The 22390-nt window shown below is 39.6% G+C and overlaps 2 protein-coding genes across 7 annotated transcripts; both read right to left on the reverse strand.

The window, feature by feature from the left end:
* Positions 1 to 1481: 1481 nt before the first annotated feature.
* LOC146687120 (serine/threonine-protein kinase pim-2-like) lies at positions 1482 to 8435 on the reverse strand. Of its 6 annotated transcripts, none has more exons than XM_085439248.1 (9): positions 7405 to 8435; positions 5920 to 5993; positions 3524 to 3760; positions 3273 to 3398; positions 3055 to 3149; positions 2566 to 2916; positions 2296 to 2476; positions 2039 to 2209; positions 1482 to 1949 (listed from the first exon to the last, which is right to left on the reverse strand). In XM_085439248.1, the coding sequence occupies exons 2-9, from the start codon at positions 5954 to 5956 to the stop codon at positions 1858 to 1860; spliced, it is 1290 nt and encodes a 429-aa protein (XP_085295374.1). In that variant the 5' UTR covers positions 5957 to 5993; positions 7405 to 8435; the 3' UTR covers positions 1482 to 1857. The 6 variants fall into 6 exon arrangements, with proteins under 6 accessions (XP_085295374.1, XP_085295379.1, XP_085295375.1 ...); XM_085439253.1 differs by lacking the exon at positions 7405 to 8435 and adding an exon at positions 6602 to 6689; XM_085439249.1 differs by lacking the exon at positions 7405 to 8435 and having other exon boundaries at positions 2566 to 2784; positions 2869 to 2916.
* A 3365-nt stretch (positions 8436 to 11800) lies between these two features.
* LOC146687121 (tripartite motif-containing protein 16-like) lies at positions 11801 to 13770 on the reverse strand. Its single transcript, XM_085439263.1, has one exon. It carries the CDS (start codon positions 13747 to 13749, stop codon positions 12088 to 12090), a length of 1662 nt encoding a protein of 553 aa, XP_085295389.1. The 5' UTR covers positions 13750 to 13770; the 3' UTR covers positions 11801 to 12087.
* Between the last annotated feature and the right edge of the window lie 8620 nt (positions 13771 to 22390).

A 22390-nucleotide genomic window follows, 5' to 3' on the forward strand; every position in this document is an offset into this window, starting at 1 on the left:
AAATCTGTAATATTTTTCTTTCTCTTTTGTCCATTTGAATCTCGCTACAGCTTAAATAAAAGAAAAGAATGTGTTTTGAATAAATTAAACTCTATTCTCTCTTTTTCTTTCTTTCTTTTTTTCTTGGTGGGTTTTCATTTGCAATCAAACGCAACATTATACAATTATATAGTATAGTAAGAAATATCCTTTAACTTCATTTAGTATTTGTTTTTTAATTTTTGTTTTTATTGTTTCCCCTTCAGTTTTGTGCTTATAACATGTTCTAATCTGACATATTATGCAGTAAATTATTTTTGCAATAACTTAACAGGCCATTGTGGGAGCCAACATTCACTTATCAAAGACATATTTGTATATTCTGTGGGCTGCTTTATGGTTGTGTCATTTAGAAACATAAGCCACAACAGACTTCCACCGGAGAGTACTTAAAAATGTATTTTTATGTAAAGATATTTTAATTAACTACTATATTAAGAGAGAACCTATTGTTACATGGATTAATTGTACAAACTGTAGAGAAATAAGTTTAAGCGTGCAACTTTTTATTCATTTTTAACTGTGTTAATGTTTTTATGTTGATACAGCCGCCTCATATCTGTTTCCTCAGTGTTTTTTAAACCATGTACTCCATCTATGAGTAAGAACATGAATAAATTCCTTTCCAAATTTGTAGTTCTTTTTTCCAACTGTTTTTAGTATATATGTAACATTTCTTTACACACAAATGCAGGTATTCTTTTGCACCAAGACGTTAAAGAAATGCTAAGAAAAAATGAAAATACTACGTTGCAACCTGTGTCTATCTATCTATCTATATATATATATATTTGTACCCTTTTTTCATCATCTAGTTTCCTGTGCCAGATCTTCTACTGATCCACTGAGGCAGACATGTAAAAAAACATGAACTAAAGCATATTTCTGTATATAAACAGGACTTTAAATCTTTATCAACAGCTACTTTAGAGGAAATTCTTCAATAAACTGCAACCAAAGGCTCAACTCAGAGGACAAAATCCAACCTGTTATAAATAGTGTGACAGCAAACTTTCTCTTGTGTAAAGTTACAAATAGGAGTAATTATCCACAGGAGCTTTTAAACATAATGAAGTTATAATTCGTCCTGTAGAAATTGTACATTTAAGCTATATAGTTCCCGCTGTGATAACTCTGCTATGAATGCCTCTTATTAACTTTTATGCTTTTACAACCCACTATGAGCAAACACTCAGCAACAGTGGGAAGGAAGAACTCCCTTCTTGAAGGAAAAAACCTCTGGTAGAACCAGGAAATCTGTCTAAACTAGTTGGGGGTTAGAGCAACAGATGCAAGTCTTCAGATCATTTGCAGTGTGACTGTCTTTGTGCACACTTTAACCTCATTCAGTTTTCTTATTTGTCAAAATGCACCATGGGTAAAAACAAAACAAAACAAAAAAACAAAACAAAATAGTAATGAAGGAGAATCCTCAGCAAAGATGAATTAAACAAGTTTTATTTTGATCAAATTTTACTTTAAGTAAAACACATCTTTATTTGATGACTTTAATGTCATCAAATAAAGACAGTTTTGATGGAGCTCCTGACCCAGCCCAAGCTCTCTATGAAGACGAGGAAAAACTCCCCAGGGGGCCAGATCGATGGGAAGAAACCTCGGGAAAGCCCATTCAAAGAGAGATCCCCTTTCCTGGGATGGCTGGGGGGGTTACAGGAACTCCAAAAAAGCTAAACTTTTATTTATTTATTTTTTAAGATTGACCCATTCTATCTATTCCTGTCCAACAGAAAAAAGAAAGGAAGTTACTACAGCGTATCATACTTATATGATGAGGTGTGAATTGTGTGTTTGTGCGTGTTATCTTAGCCAGGGGTGAAGCTGGAGCTCCTCCAGTGTTGGGCGCTTCTCCGGGACTAAAGCTAAACATGCGTCCAAGAAATCCCGGCATTCTTGAAAGAAAGAAAAGATCAAAAAGATGAAGATGATAGTTCTAGTGATCCAAGGCATCAGTGAATCTGGAAGTGTGAAGTTTTCTTACCTGTGGACAGACGCTTTTTGATGCTCAGTTTCTTTGTGAGGAACCTCGCGGTACTAAAGTATTGTGCATGAAGCGCTTCATACAACACCACTCCCATTTGCCACACCGTGGTGGGTCCACACCTGTAGCAGCTCCTAATGTACCACTCGGGAGGGATGTGAAGAGGAGTGCCTAACAAACAGACACAATTGCAATTTCTTCTAAAACAAAAGACACAAATTGTTACATCTGTGAAAAGCAGGAGCAGAATATGTTACCATAGAAGATGCGATACAGAGATCGCTGCTTAACAAAGCAGCTCAGTCCAAAGTCAATGATGCGAACTCGAGGCACATCTGAGCCGGTCTCAATCAGAATGTTTGGTCCCTTGATGTCCCGATGAAAGATGTGTTTATCCTCAAGTTCCTTTACAGCATCAACTAGTTGCTTCAGAATGACCTGGAAAAGATGAAAAACACAATAATGAGTTAATGCTTTTCTGCCTTGATTGAATGCTGTACAGTCTAAGGTTCTTCCAGTCAACCTACCTTGGCCTTGTCCTCTGTTAAAGTTCTTCCATGTTCTGCTTTGTATTTTTGCAGGTCCACAGCGGGGACAGGTCTCTCCAGCACCAGGATCAGCTCTTTGCCAAGGTCGAACCACTCCAGCAAGGACACAGGTGCAGATATTCCCACTGACCCTTCTGCTTCACCTGCAAGTTTAACCATAATGGCCACTTCCACTGAGAGCTTCTTCCCGCTTTCATCCTGAAATGTTACAACAAAGTGGATGATGAGGAACGCCGCATTCAATCCAGTAATGTAAAACTGATTCAAGTGTTGGACGCTTACCGCCACTTTGCAGTAGACTTTATTTTTGGGAATGTGTTTGATGGCAACCTAGAAGACACAGAGCACTGGTGAGCATTTCCTCAGTATGACATAATGAAAGGTGGAAACACAGCAGACGTCTCAGTTTACGATATTATCCATTATCTGCATTACTGCCTGTCTTACTACCATCATCTGAACACTTACTGGAAAACGATCTTCTATCCGGTAGCCAGCAAACACTGCTCCGCAGCCTCCTTCTCCGAGCTGGTGCTCCTCCACATATCTGGCTTGGAATTCACCTGAACAGACAAAACAACAAATCTTGTTTTATTACAGCTGTGACACAAATTACTCTCCTCTGTAGCCTAAATGTTCCTTTTGCCCTTCCCCTGAATATAAAACCCAAGCTGCTTGCTACTTACGTTTTTGGTCTGCCACTGATTTTTTGTCCTGGTCCACATTCCTTTTTTTTTTCTTGGGTGGCTCTCTGTTGTCTCCCGTGGCCTTTCTTTTGCCATTTTTTGCGCACACCTGTTTGTTGTTCAAGTCTGGAGATGTGGAAAACACCAAAAGCACATCAGCTCACTGGATGATAGACACAAACACTAAACACTAATATCTTAAACCTAGCAACCACACTTAATCTACCCCCTTATTCAACTAATTAGCCTACCTTTACCAGAGTCCAACAAGGAGGATGCTTGCTCCTTGTCACCGCTCATATGGTCGAGAAGTTTAGCCTTCTTTGCTTTCTTTGTTGTGCCCTCTTCATCTTGCACAACCTTGCGCTTCACTCCTCTGACCACATCTGAGCTGGTGGAAGGACCAGCCTGCTCAGCGACCCTCCTCCTTTTTATTGGGGTCTTCTTTTCAGGACTGGCCTTTCTTTTAGCAGTCCTGCTCTTACAATCTATAAACGACAACAACACAGTGGTGAAAAAGAGTCCCCGACATCAGGACTGGAAGCAGTTTGATGGCAAAGAATTTGAAATTGCTTTTGCTTAAATTATCACAAGTTTATTCTTGGGATAAAAAAACTGACCAGTGCGAATTGATACTAGGTTTACTAAGTCTTAGATCTTGATGACACTTGTTGCTCTGTTTTCACTGCTCAGTCCAAGAATAAACCTGTCACATTATTTTACCAAAAGACAAAGTGCCCCAGTAACCTTTCTTTGATTAGACATGTTGCACTTACGTTAGTTTCAATCAAAACCAGGATTTAAATCCTCTAAAAATGAATCATTTTATACACAGAGCCTCAACATTGTTAGAAATGTAGATTCTGTTATTTGGGGGATTTTTTTTTTTTTTTTACTTACCTTGATCTCCTGGATCTTTCTTATCTGCCTCAGTCGTAACTTTTCTTGTTTCCTTTTTCATTTTAATTTTTTGAGAACTTTTAAAATAGAAAATGTCACCTTAATGAGTGAATAGTCCTTCAAATGTCTGGATGCTTGACTTTTCTAACTAAGCTGTATAAGTCAGTTCTGTAAGTGAGCTTTAAAAGTAAACTCCGGAGACTATGGCAACACAACATAAGAAGCTTGCCTTTTAGTGACATCACTGACTGCCAGTAAAAGTGTTCCAAGTAGTTTAAAGAAAAACACTCTGGCAGACAAAGCCATAATATTTCATATAATTCAGTAATTTCACATTAAACTTTCTTTCATTATCCTTTCATTATTTGTTTAAAGACTTGATGTGTGGATGCTACTATGAAGACTTCTAGTTGAGCAAACACTAATAAACACTGACTAGTTTATCTGAGATAAAATATAACTGACTGCAGCCTTTATTCCATGTGTTTTGTCTGTGAATGCCCCCATGTACACATGTAACCTCCACCCACTGCAACACCAATAATGTCCCGGGGCAAAGCGGGGTTTGGTGAACCAGGAGCTGTGCGCAGCCCGTGTCCAGCAAAGCCTGGTGTATACCCCCTTGACACCTTATTAGAATGCTGTACCTCCATGACTGCCTGGCATGCTCTGCTCCTTCTGCCCTGGCAATCAGATGATCCTCAGCCAGGGTGGCTTGCTGGTCAATGGCAGGGAACCCCTCAGGTGAGCCACTTTGTCCAGCAAACCAATGACTGTAGAAAACATGGATGATCTAACAGTTCTCCAAAAGTACATAAAGTACTTACCTAAAAAGCAGTTAATGTCATGTTGCATTTATTTATTGTTATTACATTGTTTTACAGCAGCTAATTAAAAACCATCATCTTAACTACATGTTTTGTTTTTTTGTTCTTTGTTGTTGTTGTTGTTTTGTAGTTGTCCTGTAGGTGATGGTGTAGCACAGAGACTGAACTAGTGGCTAGCTAACATAAGAAGGATGTACTTGAAACTTGCATCTCATCTTTGCAGCGTTCACTTTGAAGAGAATGTCTTTACCAAGGACTCACAGGTTAAGTAACTTTACAATTGTCATATTACAATATATAATTTTAGAGCATGATTACAGCTCTGCCATCTTGATTGAAAATTAAATACATCTGGAATACGAACAGCTGATCGGATCGGCAAAGCGTGTTTCTGGAATATTATGTTTTTGTTACTGCAAGCGCTTTTTATGCAATTTTTGCAAAGCTATATGCGGAAGGAAACTGTGACCTAGGACAAGCTGATGGCATAAGATGTAAGTACAACTCCTCTGGTTTCATATGCAAAAAAATTATTGCGCTAGCTTACGCGGTTCCCGGTTCTACAGGGATTTAAAAATAGTTACGCAAAACAGAGCGTGCCCGCTCCGACCGGCTTTAAAGAGTTAAACATGTAACAATCGAATTGCATCTTTCCATTGCCAGCCATCTCATTTTGTACAAATCCAGTCAACTCTTCCAAGTTTGTGTATTTTTTAAACCCTTACAAGAATTGAAATGTGTCCCAAATATCTGGATCCCATCAGAGGCAAGTTTCTTAAAGGAGAGGTAGTAGCTGCTCCACCATAGGACCAGTAGGACCTCCAGCACACAATGAACACTTAATTAACATTAACACATTTATTAAAACACAATTTTAAACAATAACCCTTTTCTTTTAGTGTGTTTCAATTTGTTCCTACCGCTCCATTGGAACAGTGTACTATCCAGTAACAGCATCCAGCTGGCAGAAGCATACACCTGCAGCAAGGAGAATCTACCAGGCAGGATAGCGCAGCGGAGTCATCAGATGAGGATGATCATGAAGTGGTTCATCCAGCAGGAACAGGATACCAAAAGGGGAGGGAAAAAACACAGAAAGCATAGTCATGACTAACTCAGTGTCACTAACAGCTCATCTAGCAGTCTTAACATCATAAAGGTACAGGCTGGTCCATATAAAAAATATTAACAGAAAAAATAAATGCTGTTAACCAAATTTTCTTAGGCAAAAGCACATAATCTTGATATTTGACCTTGTATCAGCCGCCATATTGGAAAGGTAGCCAGGTTTCCTTAGCTGCTAGCTTGCTAACAGTCTGCTATCCAGCCCGGTAATAACTTCATTCACATATTTTAGAACATTTAGCTTTCTTCCTTAACAAAAACATCGCAGTTGTGGATTTGAATCTCGCTGCAGCATAATAAGACCCAGAACATTCAATTTGAACATGTGCTGCAAGCTAACTCCCCAGAGGAGTTCATGCAATGGCCAATGCCTGTCGGATTCGGCTCATGACTTCTCTGTCTAACAACACATTAAAACATCAGTTTCAAGTACAAATGTTTCATAAACTTATCTACAGCGGCTCATATTAAATGTACCCAAGTTTCCAGCTGGCAGTGGGCACAAGAACAACACTCCTCATCAGATCAAGGGAGGAAAAGAAAATTCTAGAGCTGGGCTGGGTGGCTGCTATGTAGGGTTGCCAACTCCCTGAAAAATAAATAAGAGACACCTCGTGGCCAGGGCCGGGCAACCCAGTTCACCCTTCCCAGTGTGGTGAATTTTGTAGCCCTTTTTTTGTGTGTGAAATTATTTTTTAACCATTTGACTTGAATTTGATTTAAGCAGATGCATATTCTTTGTGATATGACCATATGGGAAACAAATGATCATTTAGCCATTTATTTTTAGCTCAAAATGACAACATTAACACAGTAAAACAGGTCTCTTTCTTAAACAGAAGCCTGTCATGCTTAACTTTTGAGAATATAAGTAAATCTTTCTTTAAAAGAACTCTGTCCTGCTTAACTTAAAATTATATAAATTAATAGAAAACAATAGAACGAAAAATATTCTTGTAACAGTGCACATATAGTGCATTTAGTACAATTGGCTTCAGTTGAGGTATTATTTCAGCTTTTCTAATGCTAATCAGCTGCTCCTGTTTGTAAACCCACTTGTTCCCATGATTACACATCATAACTCATCATCATTATTAATCTATGTATTACTTTTATGTATTAGTCATCTATTTGTTGTAATCATCTATCCTTGCAGTTGTTTATTACACAAAATAAATTATATTATCACACTTCTGGCCACATAGCGCTGATATTCACTGCACATGCCCATATTAACCTTAACCAGAGGGTTTGAAAAAAACAAACCAGTGTTTACATACCATATCTGCTTCTGCCGTGGCCTGGTGGACAAAAAATTGGTTAAGGGTTCTCCGAGCTTTCACGCCCCTAATGTTCTTCATGTGCCCACCACTAGAAGCATGCCTATGGAAAAAGTGCGCCGGCACACAGTGCAGTGCGCTTTAAAGGTGTTATCGTGCATTTTCCCAGCCAGGTGTTTTCCTTTTCCCATTCCTCCCTGTACTTTTGCAGCCTTTTTTTTCTTTGTCTGAACAAACAAACATTGCTGCTCTAATGCTGGGCTTACACTGTGCGATTTTTGGCCCATTTTGAGCCGATTTTTGAGTCGTGCGACCGATTTGGTGATCGGCCCGATTTGGGCCTTCATCGTGCATCGTGTAGTATACGTGGGGTAACGAGAAGCGATTAACACCTCACGACCAGCTCCCGATATCAATCGCTCGGCTAACACTGCTCACGCGCAAACACGTAAACGTCGGTGAAAAAGATGGAGCAGCACGGCTGTGCAGCGTGTGAACTGGACACAAGCGATGGAGGCACAACTTGTAGAACTTTGGAAAGCTCATCCGAGCCTTTTCGATGTGGCATCACAAAATTATCACGACCACAACAACCGTGAAAATAGTTGGATTTACATTGCTGCTCAATCACAGCTGCCTGATCATGTTTTTCATTAGCAATTTAGCAAAGTTGATGTTGGTGGTGTGTCTGTGTGAGTGAAAGACAGAGAGAGAGAGAGCGACAGATTTTCTGTTATAACCTTCATTTTATGGACGCACAGTGTGAGCGCTCAGGTCGCATCAGAGCATCGGGCGGTATAGTGTGAGACCTGCATCGTGACCTACCAACTTCTAACCCCTGCGCGTCAATCATGCAGTTTGAGCAGGAGCTGAATAACGCGACTGAAAAAATCGCACAGTGTCTGCCCAGCTTTACTGCCCAGGTGTACTGTCGTCCGAGACTTGCACCGCAGTGTCGGCGTTTGTTTCCCTGTTGGCCATGCTTGTTGTTGTGGTCATCTGTTGTCTTCCGGTATTTTCTCCGTAAGCGACCTTTCCTCGACCAATGAGATGAGCGGTAATCTGAATTGTCATAAGTTTGCTGTCAGCTCATTGGTCACAAAGCAGGAGAGGGGCTGGGAATTATGTTTTCAAACAAAGCGTTAATTCCATAAACATTTATAGACTACTTTTGATTCTCACTGTATTGCGGGACAAAGTGCGTCCCTTATTAGCTCAATACGGGACGTGTACTTTTGTTTCGAAATACGGGACCATTCCGTTTTTTAAGGGACGGTTGGCAACCCTATCTGCATCACAGGTGACTCCACTCATCCGTCCAACACCTTCTTCAGTTTGCTGCCATCAGGAAGGAGACTGAACAGCCTTCGGGCCAGAACCAGCAGACTGAGCGACAGCTTCATCCATCAGGCTGTCAGGATGCTGAATTCACTCCCTGCTCTCACACACGAACTCCAGACCTGCATTAACCTCTTTCCTCTGAACCCCCCACCCCCCAAACATATGAACTCTGACCCAACACTATTACTTTTTCACTGTCCGCCCCACCCCCACTTGCACACAAACTTGTCCACAATCACTATGATTGTGTTGGACACTGCTGTTTAAATAACTGTATAGTATTGTATTGTGTTGTGCATAAAACTTTTATTTTATTTTTATCCTTTTATCTTTATATTGTTTTAGTGTACACTGGGGGCCATGGGAGGATTGCAATTTCAAATTCTTGTGTATGACTGTATGTATATGGTCCTTGACAATAAAGCTGACTTTGACTTTGATATAAATCACACTTCTGTGTTTAACAATTACAACACTTGATGCTGTTTTTCTGATTCAGGATTATGTGTGTGATGAGTTGGCCACACAGTTCTTATCTTTCTGCTTCAGACACACACAAAACTGCCGAGGTTGAAGCTGGCTTCAGTCTCTTTCTACCCCAGGTCTCACCACATTTCCAAAATGTAAACTCTGAGTCTCATAAGAAATGTGGTTCAAAAAGATGTGCTGATCTATGAATGCATCCTTACTGAAAGCTAAAGATGTCCAGTAGACAAAAACAGCAGCTGAATGAACAGTTATCATGAGCGAGTGTACAAACACTATCACAGGAAATAACAGAAATAAACTGGAGTTTCCATTTATACCTGTAGTATTTTTTCAGCTCCATGTCATCTTCCAATATGTCAAAATATGATTTCATTGTATCTTAAACAAATACAAACTTCTTTCTTCCCCCCAGAGAGCCAACAGTTTACTATCAGAACTGAGGCTGATCATTAACAGGGAGCAGCAGGTAACAAGGTCATCAGCAGTGGAGGAAAGTATGGAAGTAATACTCAGCTTCATATTTGAAGATACTCGAGTATCTTAGCTGCAGGTCTGGAACAATGGTTTTATTTCCTTTCCCATTAAACATCTCACACAGCCCCTCATCTGTGACCCTTAGCAAACCCACTGGATATCTACCTGCACATAAAGGAGATCAGATCAGTTCCATCTAGACCAGCTGTAACAGGAAAATGCTGCTTACACTTTGATGCATCACTTTCAGTTTGTCATATAAGACAATATGTCAGATTGAGGCATTATTTTCCTGCAGTGAGTAAATCTACTTTGTACTTTACTCTTTTCTTTTAGGTAAAGGCTCTAAACAGCACTTGTACACTGTGGAAATCCCATAAGAACGTCTCCTGAACTCTGAAAAATAACAAAACAAAGGCTAAAAGGAGGTCATGGGTGCTGATGATGATGCTGATGATGATGAGGAGTAGCATGCATTTAAAAAGTGACTGATGTCCTAGAATACAACAGAACAGTGTCTCTACAAACGTATGAAAACATGACAGTCTTGCATTAGTTTGTATTCTTATGATTTCAAAAAACGAGGGAAAAATCTCCTTGAAATGCACAATTCCTTTTTGTTATTTCTTAGTGTGTGACGTATTTTATTGGCTTTATGATTGGTGCAAACAGTTTCCTGATTCATAATGGAAATAGATTTTAGACACAGGAGGAACACGCAGTGATCAGCAGGAGCAGCTTGGAGTCCAGTCTTCTTCACACTGAGGAGGGACATATATGCAGGAACAGTTGTCATAACTGTTACAACCACCAGATGGCGAAAGAGTCCCACTGCAACTTTAAGCCATGAAGGATGTGTCTTGATGTTTGCTTGTGATAAATCTGCTTTATGTGAGTCTTTTTCAGAGAGTAACAGTAATATGTCTGATTATATGTCTTTAATCAGTAAAGTCTCGCTTTGCTAGAAATAAATCAATAATAAAATTGTAAACATGCAGCTGTATGTTAGAAGTCAAAGGGTCCTTAAGTCTTCTGTAAATTGACGGGGATCAAATGAAGGACACAAGTATCTGTTCTTACTCTAATAAATGCTGCTTTAATATCCAACAGACTATTTTCCTTCCTCATCAGCAGTAAACAGCTCGACTGCGTCTGTGCATTTGTGTCCTCCATACTTGTTTCCACAGACATCTCAGGCTTGATGCCACGATGCAGTGTAGAAACCTGACAACCCTCTGACTCATGTTCAAATGTTCAAGGACATTTCTCAGGATCATGTATGACCCCTTTTTGACATTTGGACTTTCATTAATAATATTTGTGTTTCTGAGTCATTTTTGTGGAGACTTCTGTCCAACGTAGTGTCCAAATGAAGCCTGAAGCTTTTCTTCACCCTCTTGTCAGATGGTCAGCAACAAAACTCTGTTCCAACCAATGTCTGATAAGAGATGAGACACAGCAGCTGAGCAAATGATCATTTCATGCTGAAGACATCCTCAGACAGAATTAAATACATACATAAACACAGCCTGGTGCCAATAACACAGCTAATGACACTGCTGTATCACTGGCTTTACTGATTAAAGACCATATCTGAAGGAAATCTTTGAACACAACAGAAAGTGACCTTTTAAACCTGCGACACTGATGCTGCATTCAAGGACCATTAAAAACATCTGAAAGGACTTAAGAACATGAAGAAAATGTGACTTGTTTCTCTGTAATGAAGCTGTTTTAGTGAAGAAAGTTGAAAGGTCACAGAGCGACTGCTGAATCTTCTGCTCTAAACATGAACTCTGAACTTTGTGATGCTTCAGGAGGAAAACTGCTTCAGTTATTCTCTCAGATTAGTTTCATATTTTCTGCATCAGATTTGAGTGAGATCCTGGAATGAAGACAGAAGAAAAGACTTTGTTCAAAGTTTGATTTATAGTCAAACCTTCCAGTTTATTCACACAATAAAACATCAACACAATATATGAATTCATTCATTAAAATCACAGTTTTTCCTCATTTGTTTGATGATTTTGACAAAAACAAACACAAACACACACACATGGTCTGCCATACTCATAAAGAGAAATGTCGACATTTTTCAAGACAAATATTCCAGAAACATTTAGAGGATAGAGAAGTTTACATTTTCATGTGGAGAAATATTTTAGTAAATCAAAATGATGATGAGCAGTGATAGCCTCCATAAACAGTCACAGGAAAGATCTCCTTTAAAAACTCAGAAACATCAAGAGAACAACTAGAAGATGTGGAGGTACCACCCATAATGTTTGACTGACAGCAGATCTCTGTGCAGAAATGATGGAGAGAAAATAAAATGAAACTAAAATACAGATTTAAACCCACAATATGAAAGACTTCAGTCTATTTCACGTTAATCAACTCAGCAGTGTCTCCAATTCGCCAAAGCCAAATTCCAGCATAGAGCGGCTGAGTGAATGTGGTCTGGACTCTGTGGAGGAGAGTCATGGTTTCAGAGACGCTGTAGAAGGACAAAATACCTGCTCTGTGATCCAGGTACACTCCTACTCTGGAGGAACGAGGACCTGAGACACGAGTTTGGATGTTGTTGTGCCAAAATGTATAAATGTTGTTGTCACAATCTAATGACCAAGATTTGTCATTACGTCCAAATCTACATTCATTCCCACTCCCTGTTCTGCTGATATTCTTGTATGCGACTGCTACATAAACTCCTTCCCCTCTCCACTCCACCTCCCAGTAACAACGTCCAGTCAGACTCTCTCTACTCAGGACCTGCCACCATCTAGTGAATCTGTCTGGATGATCAGAATAAGACTGTTCTTGTTCCACTGCTGTTGCTTTTCTGTTCCCCTCTGATAATAACAGCAGTTTGTTTGCTGTGTTTGGATCCAGTGTGATTTCACGTGAATATTTTAAGAATCCAGCTCTGGTCTTTGGCTCTGGTTGTGACAGTAAAACATCCACTTCAGTGACTGTCAGTGAGATGTTTGTCCATTCCTCTCTCAGAATGTCCTGTAGTTTATCTCTGACCTCTGACACAGCTGCTGTCACATCCTCAAAGTAGCTCAGAGGACGGATATTGATGCTGGATGAGTCTGTAGACTCACTGAGTGCTGACAGTGAGGGGTAGTTGTGTAGAAACTGGATGTGATCTTCTGTGTGTGAGAGCTGCTTCAGCTCAGCATCTTTCCTCTTCAGCTCAGTGATCTCCTGCTCCAGCTTCTCCTGAAGCTCTTTGACTCGACTCACTTCAGTTTCCTGCTGGGATCTGATCTGCTGCTTCACATCAGAGCTTCTTTTCTGGATGAGATGGATCAGCTCAGTGAAGATCTTCTCACTGTGCTCCACTGTTTGATCAGCAGACTGATTGATGGCCTCCACCTCCTGTTGAAGCAGCTTCACATCTTTCTCTCTGTCCTGGATTCTCTGCTGGATGTTTTGTCGACTCACCTCCAGCTCTCTCTGCCTCTCAGTCCTTTCTGCTGCAGCTGAGACTGTGTCGTGGCCTTTATGTTCATCCACAGAGCAGAGATAACAGATACTCTGCTGATCAGTACGGCAGAACATCTTCATCACCTCATCATGACGAGAGCAGATGTCCTCCTGGAGCTTCTTGGAGGGCTCCACCAGCTTGTGTTTGTCAAATGCAGGACATTCATAATGAAGCTTAACATGTTTCTCACAGTAAGAGACCAAACACATCAGACAGGACTTGAAGGCTTTCATTTTTCTTCCAGTGCAGACATCACAGGCCACATCTTCAGGTCCAGCATAGCAGTGATCAGCAGGAGCAGCTTGGAGTCCAGTCTTCTTCAGCTCCTCCACTAAATCTTCCACTAATATGTTTTTCACCAGGACAGGCCTTGCTGTGAAAGTCTGTCTGCACTGAGGGCAGCTGTAGATTTTCTTCTTTTCCTCTCCATCCCAGAAGCTTTTAATACAGTTCATGCAGTAGCTGTGTCCACAGGGAATAGCCACCGGATCCTTCAGTAGATCCAAACAGACTGAACAGCAGAATTTTGTTTGGTCCATTTGATTCATGTGCTGTGCCGTTTCACCGTCTCTCAGTGACTGTCAGACAGTTTCACTTCCTCTGAACAGAAACAACCTCTGTGCTCTGAAGGGAAACAGATCTCTGCTCTTGTTCACCTCCTACAGGAAATGAGGCTCACCAGCAACTGCATTTACACCATGTTGTTTAGACCCATCCTGATACAGACACATCTGTGAAGGGAGGCACTAAAGAAATATTCTTACAGAGCGACCAAGAGCCAATCACATGATGCAGGGTGTGGTATGTTTGGTTACAGCATGCAGTAACAAGTCTGACCCAGTTAAAGTTTAATAGTTTAACTTTACGTGGATGTTTGAAATTGAAGTTTTATAGGACTCTCTGTTTAATTGTTGTTTTGTTTGGAGCGATGGTTCATTTATTTAAATATTGATGATAATTTGATATATTTGATTATTTATTACTGGTGCAAACAATTCATTTCTTCATGGTGCAAATATATAGTAGACTCAGGAGTTTAACTCAGTTTTCTTGGCCTTTGTTTATCGTTTCATTTAAAATCTTAATGGGTAAAGATCATCATAATTACATATGAAATTATATGTGCAAATTATATGTTCCATTACACTTTTAACAGCACAGATTATACAGCAAACATCAGATTCGTGGATGGAGCCAGAGGCTAAATGACTGTTCAGTCCTCTTTAGGAAACGATCTTCATATGACGACAAACACGACAACAATCAGCTGTCAAACTGTACAAGAAGTTCACAGTAATGTAAAAGAAGTTATATCACTTTATTTTTAAATGTACGCACTCAGGGTCAGGACTGAAGACACTGATCGAGAAAATACTCTAAATATAAATATTCACCTAAACATTCAAAATTATTCAATTGCATGAAAAGAAATATGAACTCTCTACAATACTGGCTTCTGATTGGTTGAAAAAGCAGGTGCTGAACTTCAGAAGAGCTAAACCTGCAAAACTGTGTAAACCCAGAGTGGATGCTGCCCTCTGACCTTTCAGAAGTACGATCTTTTTATGAAGACACAGAGGCAGAGTTATTATTCATCAGTTTAAAGATGATATTCGTTATATGTTCTTCACTCGTTGTCTAGTAAAGTCCAGAGAATGAGACACATGATTTCAAAACATACAGCTGCATGTTAGAGATCACAGAGTTCTTCAGTCTTATGAGAACTCATGGAGACTAAATGTCAGACACATCAACAGTAAATGTCGTTCCTCCCCCCGTCAGTTTGTGTCCTCCACACTTGTTTACACAAACATCTGAGGTTTGAACAGTGTGCAAAACCACATGTTACAAAGCTGCTGAGCTACTGAATACTGGAATATTTCATTCAATATCACCATCTGACCAAAGGACAAACACAGAGAGGATTAGAGCGCCAAACTTTGTTTCAAACTGTTTCCGATTTTAGAGGCAAAAAGCAGAATTTCTACCTGGACAAAGAAATCAAAGCAGGAGAAAAACAAGCTTTTTACATTTATTCAAAGGCATTATGTGAATGTACTCTGAGCCACAGCCTCCTAAAGTAAAGACATTTGATCATCTAAACCAGACAGAGTCATGTTTTCAGCAGTGTCTGTGTCCTCCATATAGACCATGCCATGGTCCACCTAGGGTGACCAGGTGTCTGACTTTATGTGGGACTACACAGCGCTCAGTCCTTGTTTGCCTGTGCCACACACACATTGAGCCAATGTCCAGTTTTTTTATTGACTCTAGTTTCTGTCGATCGCTAGGCCCACAAAAAAACCCTGTACAGGAAGTAGATTTCATCTCTCTGATAAAAGGAGTTCTAATCCCTGATATGAGTCTGACCCAGTAGATGATATTTATATGATCATATTTATGCCTTTGTTGTTTCACAAAGGGTTAAAAACATTCACAGGTTGGACTGTGGTTCTCCTTTTAGCGTCTCTGCTGGAATTTTAACTGTGAACCTCTTAGATCCAAACTTCTGAACTGCTCATCTCACAGAGGACAAAAGGGAAGAACCCCGAATCTCTTCTTCACCTCACTTTTATACCTGCTCACCCTTTCTCCCCCCTTCCCTCACTGGACGTCACATCTTCACACTTGGGCCAATCAGGTTGTTGACATTTGATCATCTGATGTCCACCCACACCTCATCTCTCTCTCTCTCTCTGACTCACAAGATTTAACACAAAGTTTAAACTTTAAAATCACTTCATTACATTTTCTTTGTTATTCTTAACACAGAAAATTCACATTCAAAAACTTAACACAGAATAAAACAGAGTAGCCAGTAGTGGGACATGGTTCCAGCAACTCTGATGGTGACGGCCCGTTTGAAGCTGAAGCTCCGGCACGTGTGTCAAAAAATCAACACACTGCTTCAGAAACGCTGTGCTGAGGCTTGGTTTGACTGAACAGAGTCACGTGATCAATGACGTCTGAAGCTTCATTCAGCACGTCACTGCTTCAGTACCTGATTCAATGATTTATAAGGAATTGAATCATTGGTGGGATTTGTGCTGTGTTTTGGTGATTTTGTGAGAGCGAATCAGTGTGTGACATAATTATAGACATGGAGCCAGGAAGAGAGGACGCTCTGCCTGTTCCTCAATAAAAACCAGTTCCTCAGCATTTCTGCTCCCAGGTCTAAAATGTACATAAGAAATATGATGTACACATAATTATAATGATATAACTTATAGTATATTATTTATAAACGTACCAGTCTGCTGGTTAATTACATAATCAGGTGGAGGCAGTGACCTCACAACCTCCTATAAGCTTTAAGTTAAGGTTACTTTATTTATACCCACAGGTAAATTTGCTTTACAGAACAATGATAGCATTTGGCCTCCCTTCACAAACACACACACCTAATGAAACCTGACAAAACACATATTTTAATTAAACAAAGTGAATCAAATCAAAAACAATTCTTATTGAGTTCAGTGACAGCAGCAGGACAAAGCTGTTTTTATAATGCTTTGTCCTGCATCTTGGAACTAGAAACCTCCGTCCTGAAGAAAGAAGCTAAATCCACCCCGTAGAGGATGGGAACCATTTTTAAGGATTGATTAAGCCATCTGTGGTACCTGTTTAGAGTACAGGGAGTCTAAACAGGCCTGTGACTCATCTATCAGACGACTGGACCATCTCACTCACTAATTCAGTCAATTTTTCTCTGTGACAGAGGTCTGACTGAACCATGGCACCAAACAAAAAGATAAAACAGACTCAATAAAAGAACAAGAAAACAAAGTTCAAATCTTTCGCTCAATGTGGAAATGAGCAAGTTTCCTGAGGCAGTAAAGGCACTGGTGACCCTTTTTACAGACCGATTTGCAATAAAAGTTCAGTTTTTCATTGATTATGGTCCCAAGATATTTATATGATTGCACTTGCTCTATTTTCTGACCTTTAATTAAAGTGACTCTGTGCCCATTTAGTTGTTTCCTAAAATCAATAACCATATCTTTTGTTTTAGATATGTTCAATTGGAGATAAGACTCCTCCCACCACTGAACAAACTAATCAATGATTGGACTATGGTGAGTTTCACCCTCTTTCAGTAAGCTGACAATAACAAAGTCATCTGTAAATTTAATGATGGCCCTGTTTTCATATCTGCTCTGACACGTGTTTGTAAAGAGAATGAATAATAAGGGCGATAAGAGACACCCTGGAGGAGAAGCTGTGGAGGAGGACACTGGGTCAGACAGAACCCCATTTATTCTCACTCTTTGTGACCTGTCAGTTAAAAGATCTAAAATCCAGCAAACCAGGTTTTTCCTGATTTCAAACTCTTCTAAAAGTCTTTTCATTAAAATATGGGGCTGTATTGTATTAAAAGCTGAAGAAAAATCAATGAAAAGAAGTCTTGCAAAAGTCCCTTTACTCTCTACATGTTTAAGAATCAGATTTAGTCCAAAGCGCGTCCTGCACTCCTCTGTTGGGCCTGTACGCAAACTGCATTGGATCCAGCTGATATTCAATCTCTTCCATAATCACATTTCTGATGATGTTTTCAAAGACTTTCATGACAACTCAGGTGAGGCAACAGGCCTGAAGTCATTCAGGACGTTTGGACGACTAGATTTAGGGACATGAACGACGACAGCTTCCTTCCAAAGCGAGGGCACATTTTGTATTTGAAAGGGTTTATTAAAAATAAGCTGAAATTTAGGACTGAGCTCTTTAGCACAAGATTTAATTAGGCGGCACTAATGTTATCAGGGTCCTGGCTCTTGTTCACATTAACTGTATGAAAGGCCTTTTGGACATCGCTGAGTTCAGTGATGAAGTGTTGAGTATCTTTCAGTTTCTGTTTCAGTTCAGAAGAACTAAAACGAGCATCAAGCATATTCAAATCTCTGTCTGACTTAAAACCGTCTACAATGATCTGACTGCTGCTCTGGGGATTTTGAAACCCTGATATGGTTTTCATACAAGTCCAGGCAGACCCAAAACGTTTTGCAGCAAATTTTCTTTCAAGAAGGTTTTTGTAGATCTGTTTTGCTTTCAAGAGCTCGATTTTCAAGTCTTTGGTGACTGCCTGAAAGTCAGTAACAGCCCCCTCTTTAAAAGCCTGTCTCTTTTTCCTTAAACAGGATTTGATGCATTTGGTGACCCATGGCTTATTGTTAGGGTACACTTTAGCATGCTTAAGGGGTATAATCATGTCTTTACAAAACCTGCATATGAGCTAACATCCACCAAAGCATCAAGACTGAATAAAAACTTCCCAATCTGTAAATTTAAAACATTCCTGCAAGGTAAGCACAGATTCTTCTGACCACATGATTGATTGATGATAACATAATTTTTTCACCCCCCAAAAATTCATGTTCAAAGCAACATATCAGCCCGATATCACACAGAACTGTCACATGACATCAAACACGAGCTGTCAGCTCTGCAGAGTGGGCAATCATAATGAAGCAGTTCATTATAAGCTGCAGACTCAAGCTGCTCTTCATATATTTGTCCACCAGATGTCACCAAAGAGGACTGTGATGAAAGCTTCGAGTAATGAACCGTTTTTCATTACAAGCTTGGCCAACTGACTACAATCTACAATAAACTAATATGGCTTTTCAATCCTCTCTTCAATCACTTGGTACCACCAGGAACCTTTAAATGGGCACTCAAGCTGCCTGGAGACTGTTTTGTCGTGCACATCAGAGAAACCACAGGTAAGACAATCTTATCCAAAAGGTCAGTGTAACAGTATTGTTTTCCACCAGCTTAACCAAACTTCCCACACTAACTGGAATTTCTTTTCCCAGGCAAACATTAAACAGCAGCAGCTGGAAAACTGGAAAACCTAAAGCCAAATAATCAATAAAACATAACAAACTTTTGTATGAGTGAGTATTGATAAACTGAGCAGAATTAAACCTCAGTGAAACCACATATAAGTTCTGGTAACTGGCACATATTTATGTTTAATATGTTGTTTTATATTTTGATCAGTTTCAGGTGTTTGTGCGACTGTGTTAACCATCAGTAAAACCACATATAAATCACACTTGTGTGTTTAACAATTACAACACTTGATGCTGTTTTTCTGATTCAGGATTATGTGTGTGATGAGTTGGCCACACAGTTCTTATCTTTCTGCTTCAGACACACACAAAACTGCCGAGGTTGAAGCTGGCTTCAGTCTCTTTCTACCCCAGGTCTCACCACATTTCCAAAATGTAAACTCTGAGTCTCATAAGAAATGTGGTTCAAAAAGATGTGCTGATCTATGAATGCATCCTTACTGAAAGCTAAAGATGTCCAGCAGACAAAAACAGCAGCTGAATGAACAGTTATCATGAGCGAGTGTACAAACACTATCACAGGAAATAACAGAAATAAACTGTAGTTTCCATTTATACCTGTAGTATTTTTTCAGCTCCATGTCATCTTCCAATATGTCAAAATATGATTTCATTGTATCTTAAACAAATACAAACTTCTTTCTTTTCCCAGAATTTAGACAAATGAACAAAAAATAAATGATTATTTATTTAGGTATTAAAATAGGAAAAATCAGTTTAAATTAGAGCACCATTAAAACAAGAAATTAGCACAGAAATGCCAAAAGACAAAAACAGAACAATAAAGTGTCTTTAAAACTGATTCAAAAACAGTTGTAGGAGCAGTTTTATGAACCATGTTCTGTTAATACAGGGAGTGCAGAATTATTAGGCAAATGAGTATTTTGTCCACATCATCCTCTTCATGCATGTTGTCTTACTCCAAGCTGTATAGGCTCGAAAGCCTACTACCAATTAAGCATATTAGGTGATGTGCATCTCTGTAATGAGAAGGGGTGTGGTCTAATGACATCAACACCCTATATCAGGTGTGCATAATTATTAGGCAATGTCCTTTCCTTTGGCAAAATGGGTCAAAAGAAGGACTTGACAGGCTCAGAAAAGTCAAAAATAGTGAGATATCTTGCAGAGGGATACAGCAGTCTCAAAATTGCAAAGCTTCTGAAGCGTGATCATCGAACAATCAAGCGTTTCATTCAAAATAGTCAACAGGGTCGCAAGAAGCGTGTGGAAAAACCAAGGCGCAAAATAACTGCCCAAGAAGAAGATTCAAAATTCAAGAAGCTTCTTCAGTTCTCTGAAGAAATTCTGAACTGAAGAAGCTTCTCAGATGAGAGGTGAAACATCTTCAAGAAACTTAAAGAAGTCCAGATGCTTTTCTTTCCAAGCTCCTTAGACTGTAGTTAAACTTCACACACTGGACTTGTCAGTCACACATCCTTCGCCAGTAGGCATTCCCAGAATGATCTTTCCCCTTCTGACGCTTAGAATGACCAAATATGTGCAAAATGGACAATTCAACATGCCACCATGTCAGTCTTTTATTAAATATGACATGAAACAAATGACTGAGCCATTAAATTTGTCACAAAGGTGTTCACCTAATTCCAGGCAAATGGAATAGACTTCTATGGGACCATAAGTCTTTTTGCACTTTGACATTTGTTTTACTTCTCAGATCTGTAACCTATAACTTTTATACTGTATGTGTTTTGATCATAGGAGTCTACGGGGACTTACTTACTTTTAGCACGTTTAGCAGTTGATGTTGGCTTCTTTTTCAGTACTGGAGCTTCCTGCTCATTGAAGACTTTTCTAAAAGGAAATGCTTAATCCAAAATGGCGTTTTAAGGGCTTGGATTAATGTCAATTTCAGCAAATATTCTTTCTTATGTTAAAAGAACATGGATATCTGTCAGTGATAACTTCTGACTTTATAACTCAAATTTTAAGAGAGAGCTTCACTGCTAAGCTCTCATCTGTGTGGGTGTCACGGTTCGCTTGAGGACTCACACGCAGGACTCAGAGGCACAGTCAGTATTTATTACAGTTCCACCAGGTGTATATACAAACAGTGCAGGGGATAGTGCTATATACAAAGCGGTGACAGGGAAAAGGCTCCGGGGAAATCCAGGTAGGGAAAAGACACTTGCTCCTCTCCAAACACTCACACAAAAAGGGAATCCGCTCGGGGAATGCAGAGTCGGGTCCAGGGGATCTATGTACAGAAGGAAACACACGTTAGAGGTTTTGCACAGGGACGCAAAAGAGAACTTGCTCAGAGCCGGGCTGCACTGACGCGAGTCACACACAACGATCCAGCGATGAGTAGAAGCCACTCCCTGGCTTAAATGCTGGCTGCACTGATGAGGCCCAGGTGTTTCCTCTTCAGAGGGGCGTGGCCCGAGGGCGTGAACCCACCATGAGTTCCGCCCTGGCGAGAGATCGAACACTACTAGTCAGCGGCCTGCTGATCCCCTGGCCGTGACAGTGGGGTTCAAATCCCTTATTCAGATTAAGATTTTATGTGACATTACATTGGCAAAAATTAAATTTACTTGAGTAATGTGAGTATTGGAGTAAGTACTTGAGTAATTTTTGAATAACTTTAATTTTGTAATGTGCATATTTTATGAATAATGATGTTTCAGTACTTTAATCTACTGAATAAGTAAGAATTAGACTTAATAATCTTTTTACTTTAAAAAGGGAAATTGTGTAAAATCTTTTATTCTCCAGAATGCACATAATAAAAATGTTTTGGGGAATGTATATGCTTTTTAAAAACCAATTGCTTCTTACCTGATGCATGCTATAACTTTAAGCAAAACTGAACTAAAATGTGTTAACAAGCTTACCAAATAAGAAATGTTTTGTGAATTTTCTTTGCAGAGCGCCTGGAAAGCCGGCTGTTATCAAAGCCCACGTGCCCTAAAAAGGAGGGCGCGCTGGCCAGTAATGAGTTCATCACTAAGTTTAAGATAAGAGTTGATCAGAATAGAGGCGATGATGAAAGTCTGGAGCATCAGTTGGAGGCTGCCAACCTGTCTGATGAATCGTTCGAGGCCCAGACAGAAGTCAACGGACAAATATGATCACAGACATTTTAAAAACGCCAGTTGAGAGTTAAGGGGGAAAAATATTGTAATAATTGCACACTAAGCTATAAAGTGATGGCAGCGAGCACAGTGTTGCAGGATTTAATTAAAAACACATCTGACTAAGACCAACTGAAATTTAGAGTTGTGTATAATAAAGTTTATTCATGATTAATAAAACAAATCTGTAATATTTTTCTTTCTCTTTTGTCCATTTGAATCTCGCTACAGCTTAAATA

Source organism: Copadichromis virginalis, linkage group LG18, assembly GCF_057382275.1.
Source record: "Copadichromis virginalis isolate Kocher_CV1m ecotype Utaka linkage group LG18, C_Virginalis_male_GT1.1, whole genome shotgun sequence".
Lineage (NCBI taxonomy): Eukaryota > Metazoa > Chordata > Actinopteri > Cichliformes > Cichlidae > Copadichromis > Copadichromis virginalis.

Coding starts and splice junctions, on each gene's coding strand:
- LOC146687120 (XM_085439253.1), bottom strand. CDS start 6,645: ATGAGGAGTGTTGTTCTTGTGCCCACTGCCAGCTGGAAACTTGG. Junction 3,761..5,919: donor TACACTGTTCCAATGGAGCG/GTAGGAACAAAT, acceptor TGTCGTTTATAG/ATTGTAAGAGCAGGACTGCT. Junction 3,399..3,523: donor CTTGTTGGACTCTGGTAAAG/GTAGGCTAATTA, acceptor CCACATCTCCAG/ACTTGAACAACAAACAGGTG.
- LOC146687121 (XM_085439263.1), bottom strand. CDS start 13,749: ATGAATCAAATGGACCAAACAAAATTCTGCTGTTCAGTCTGTTTGGAT.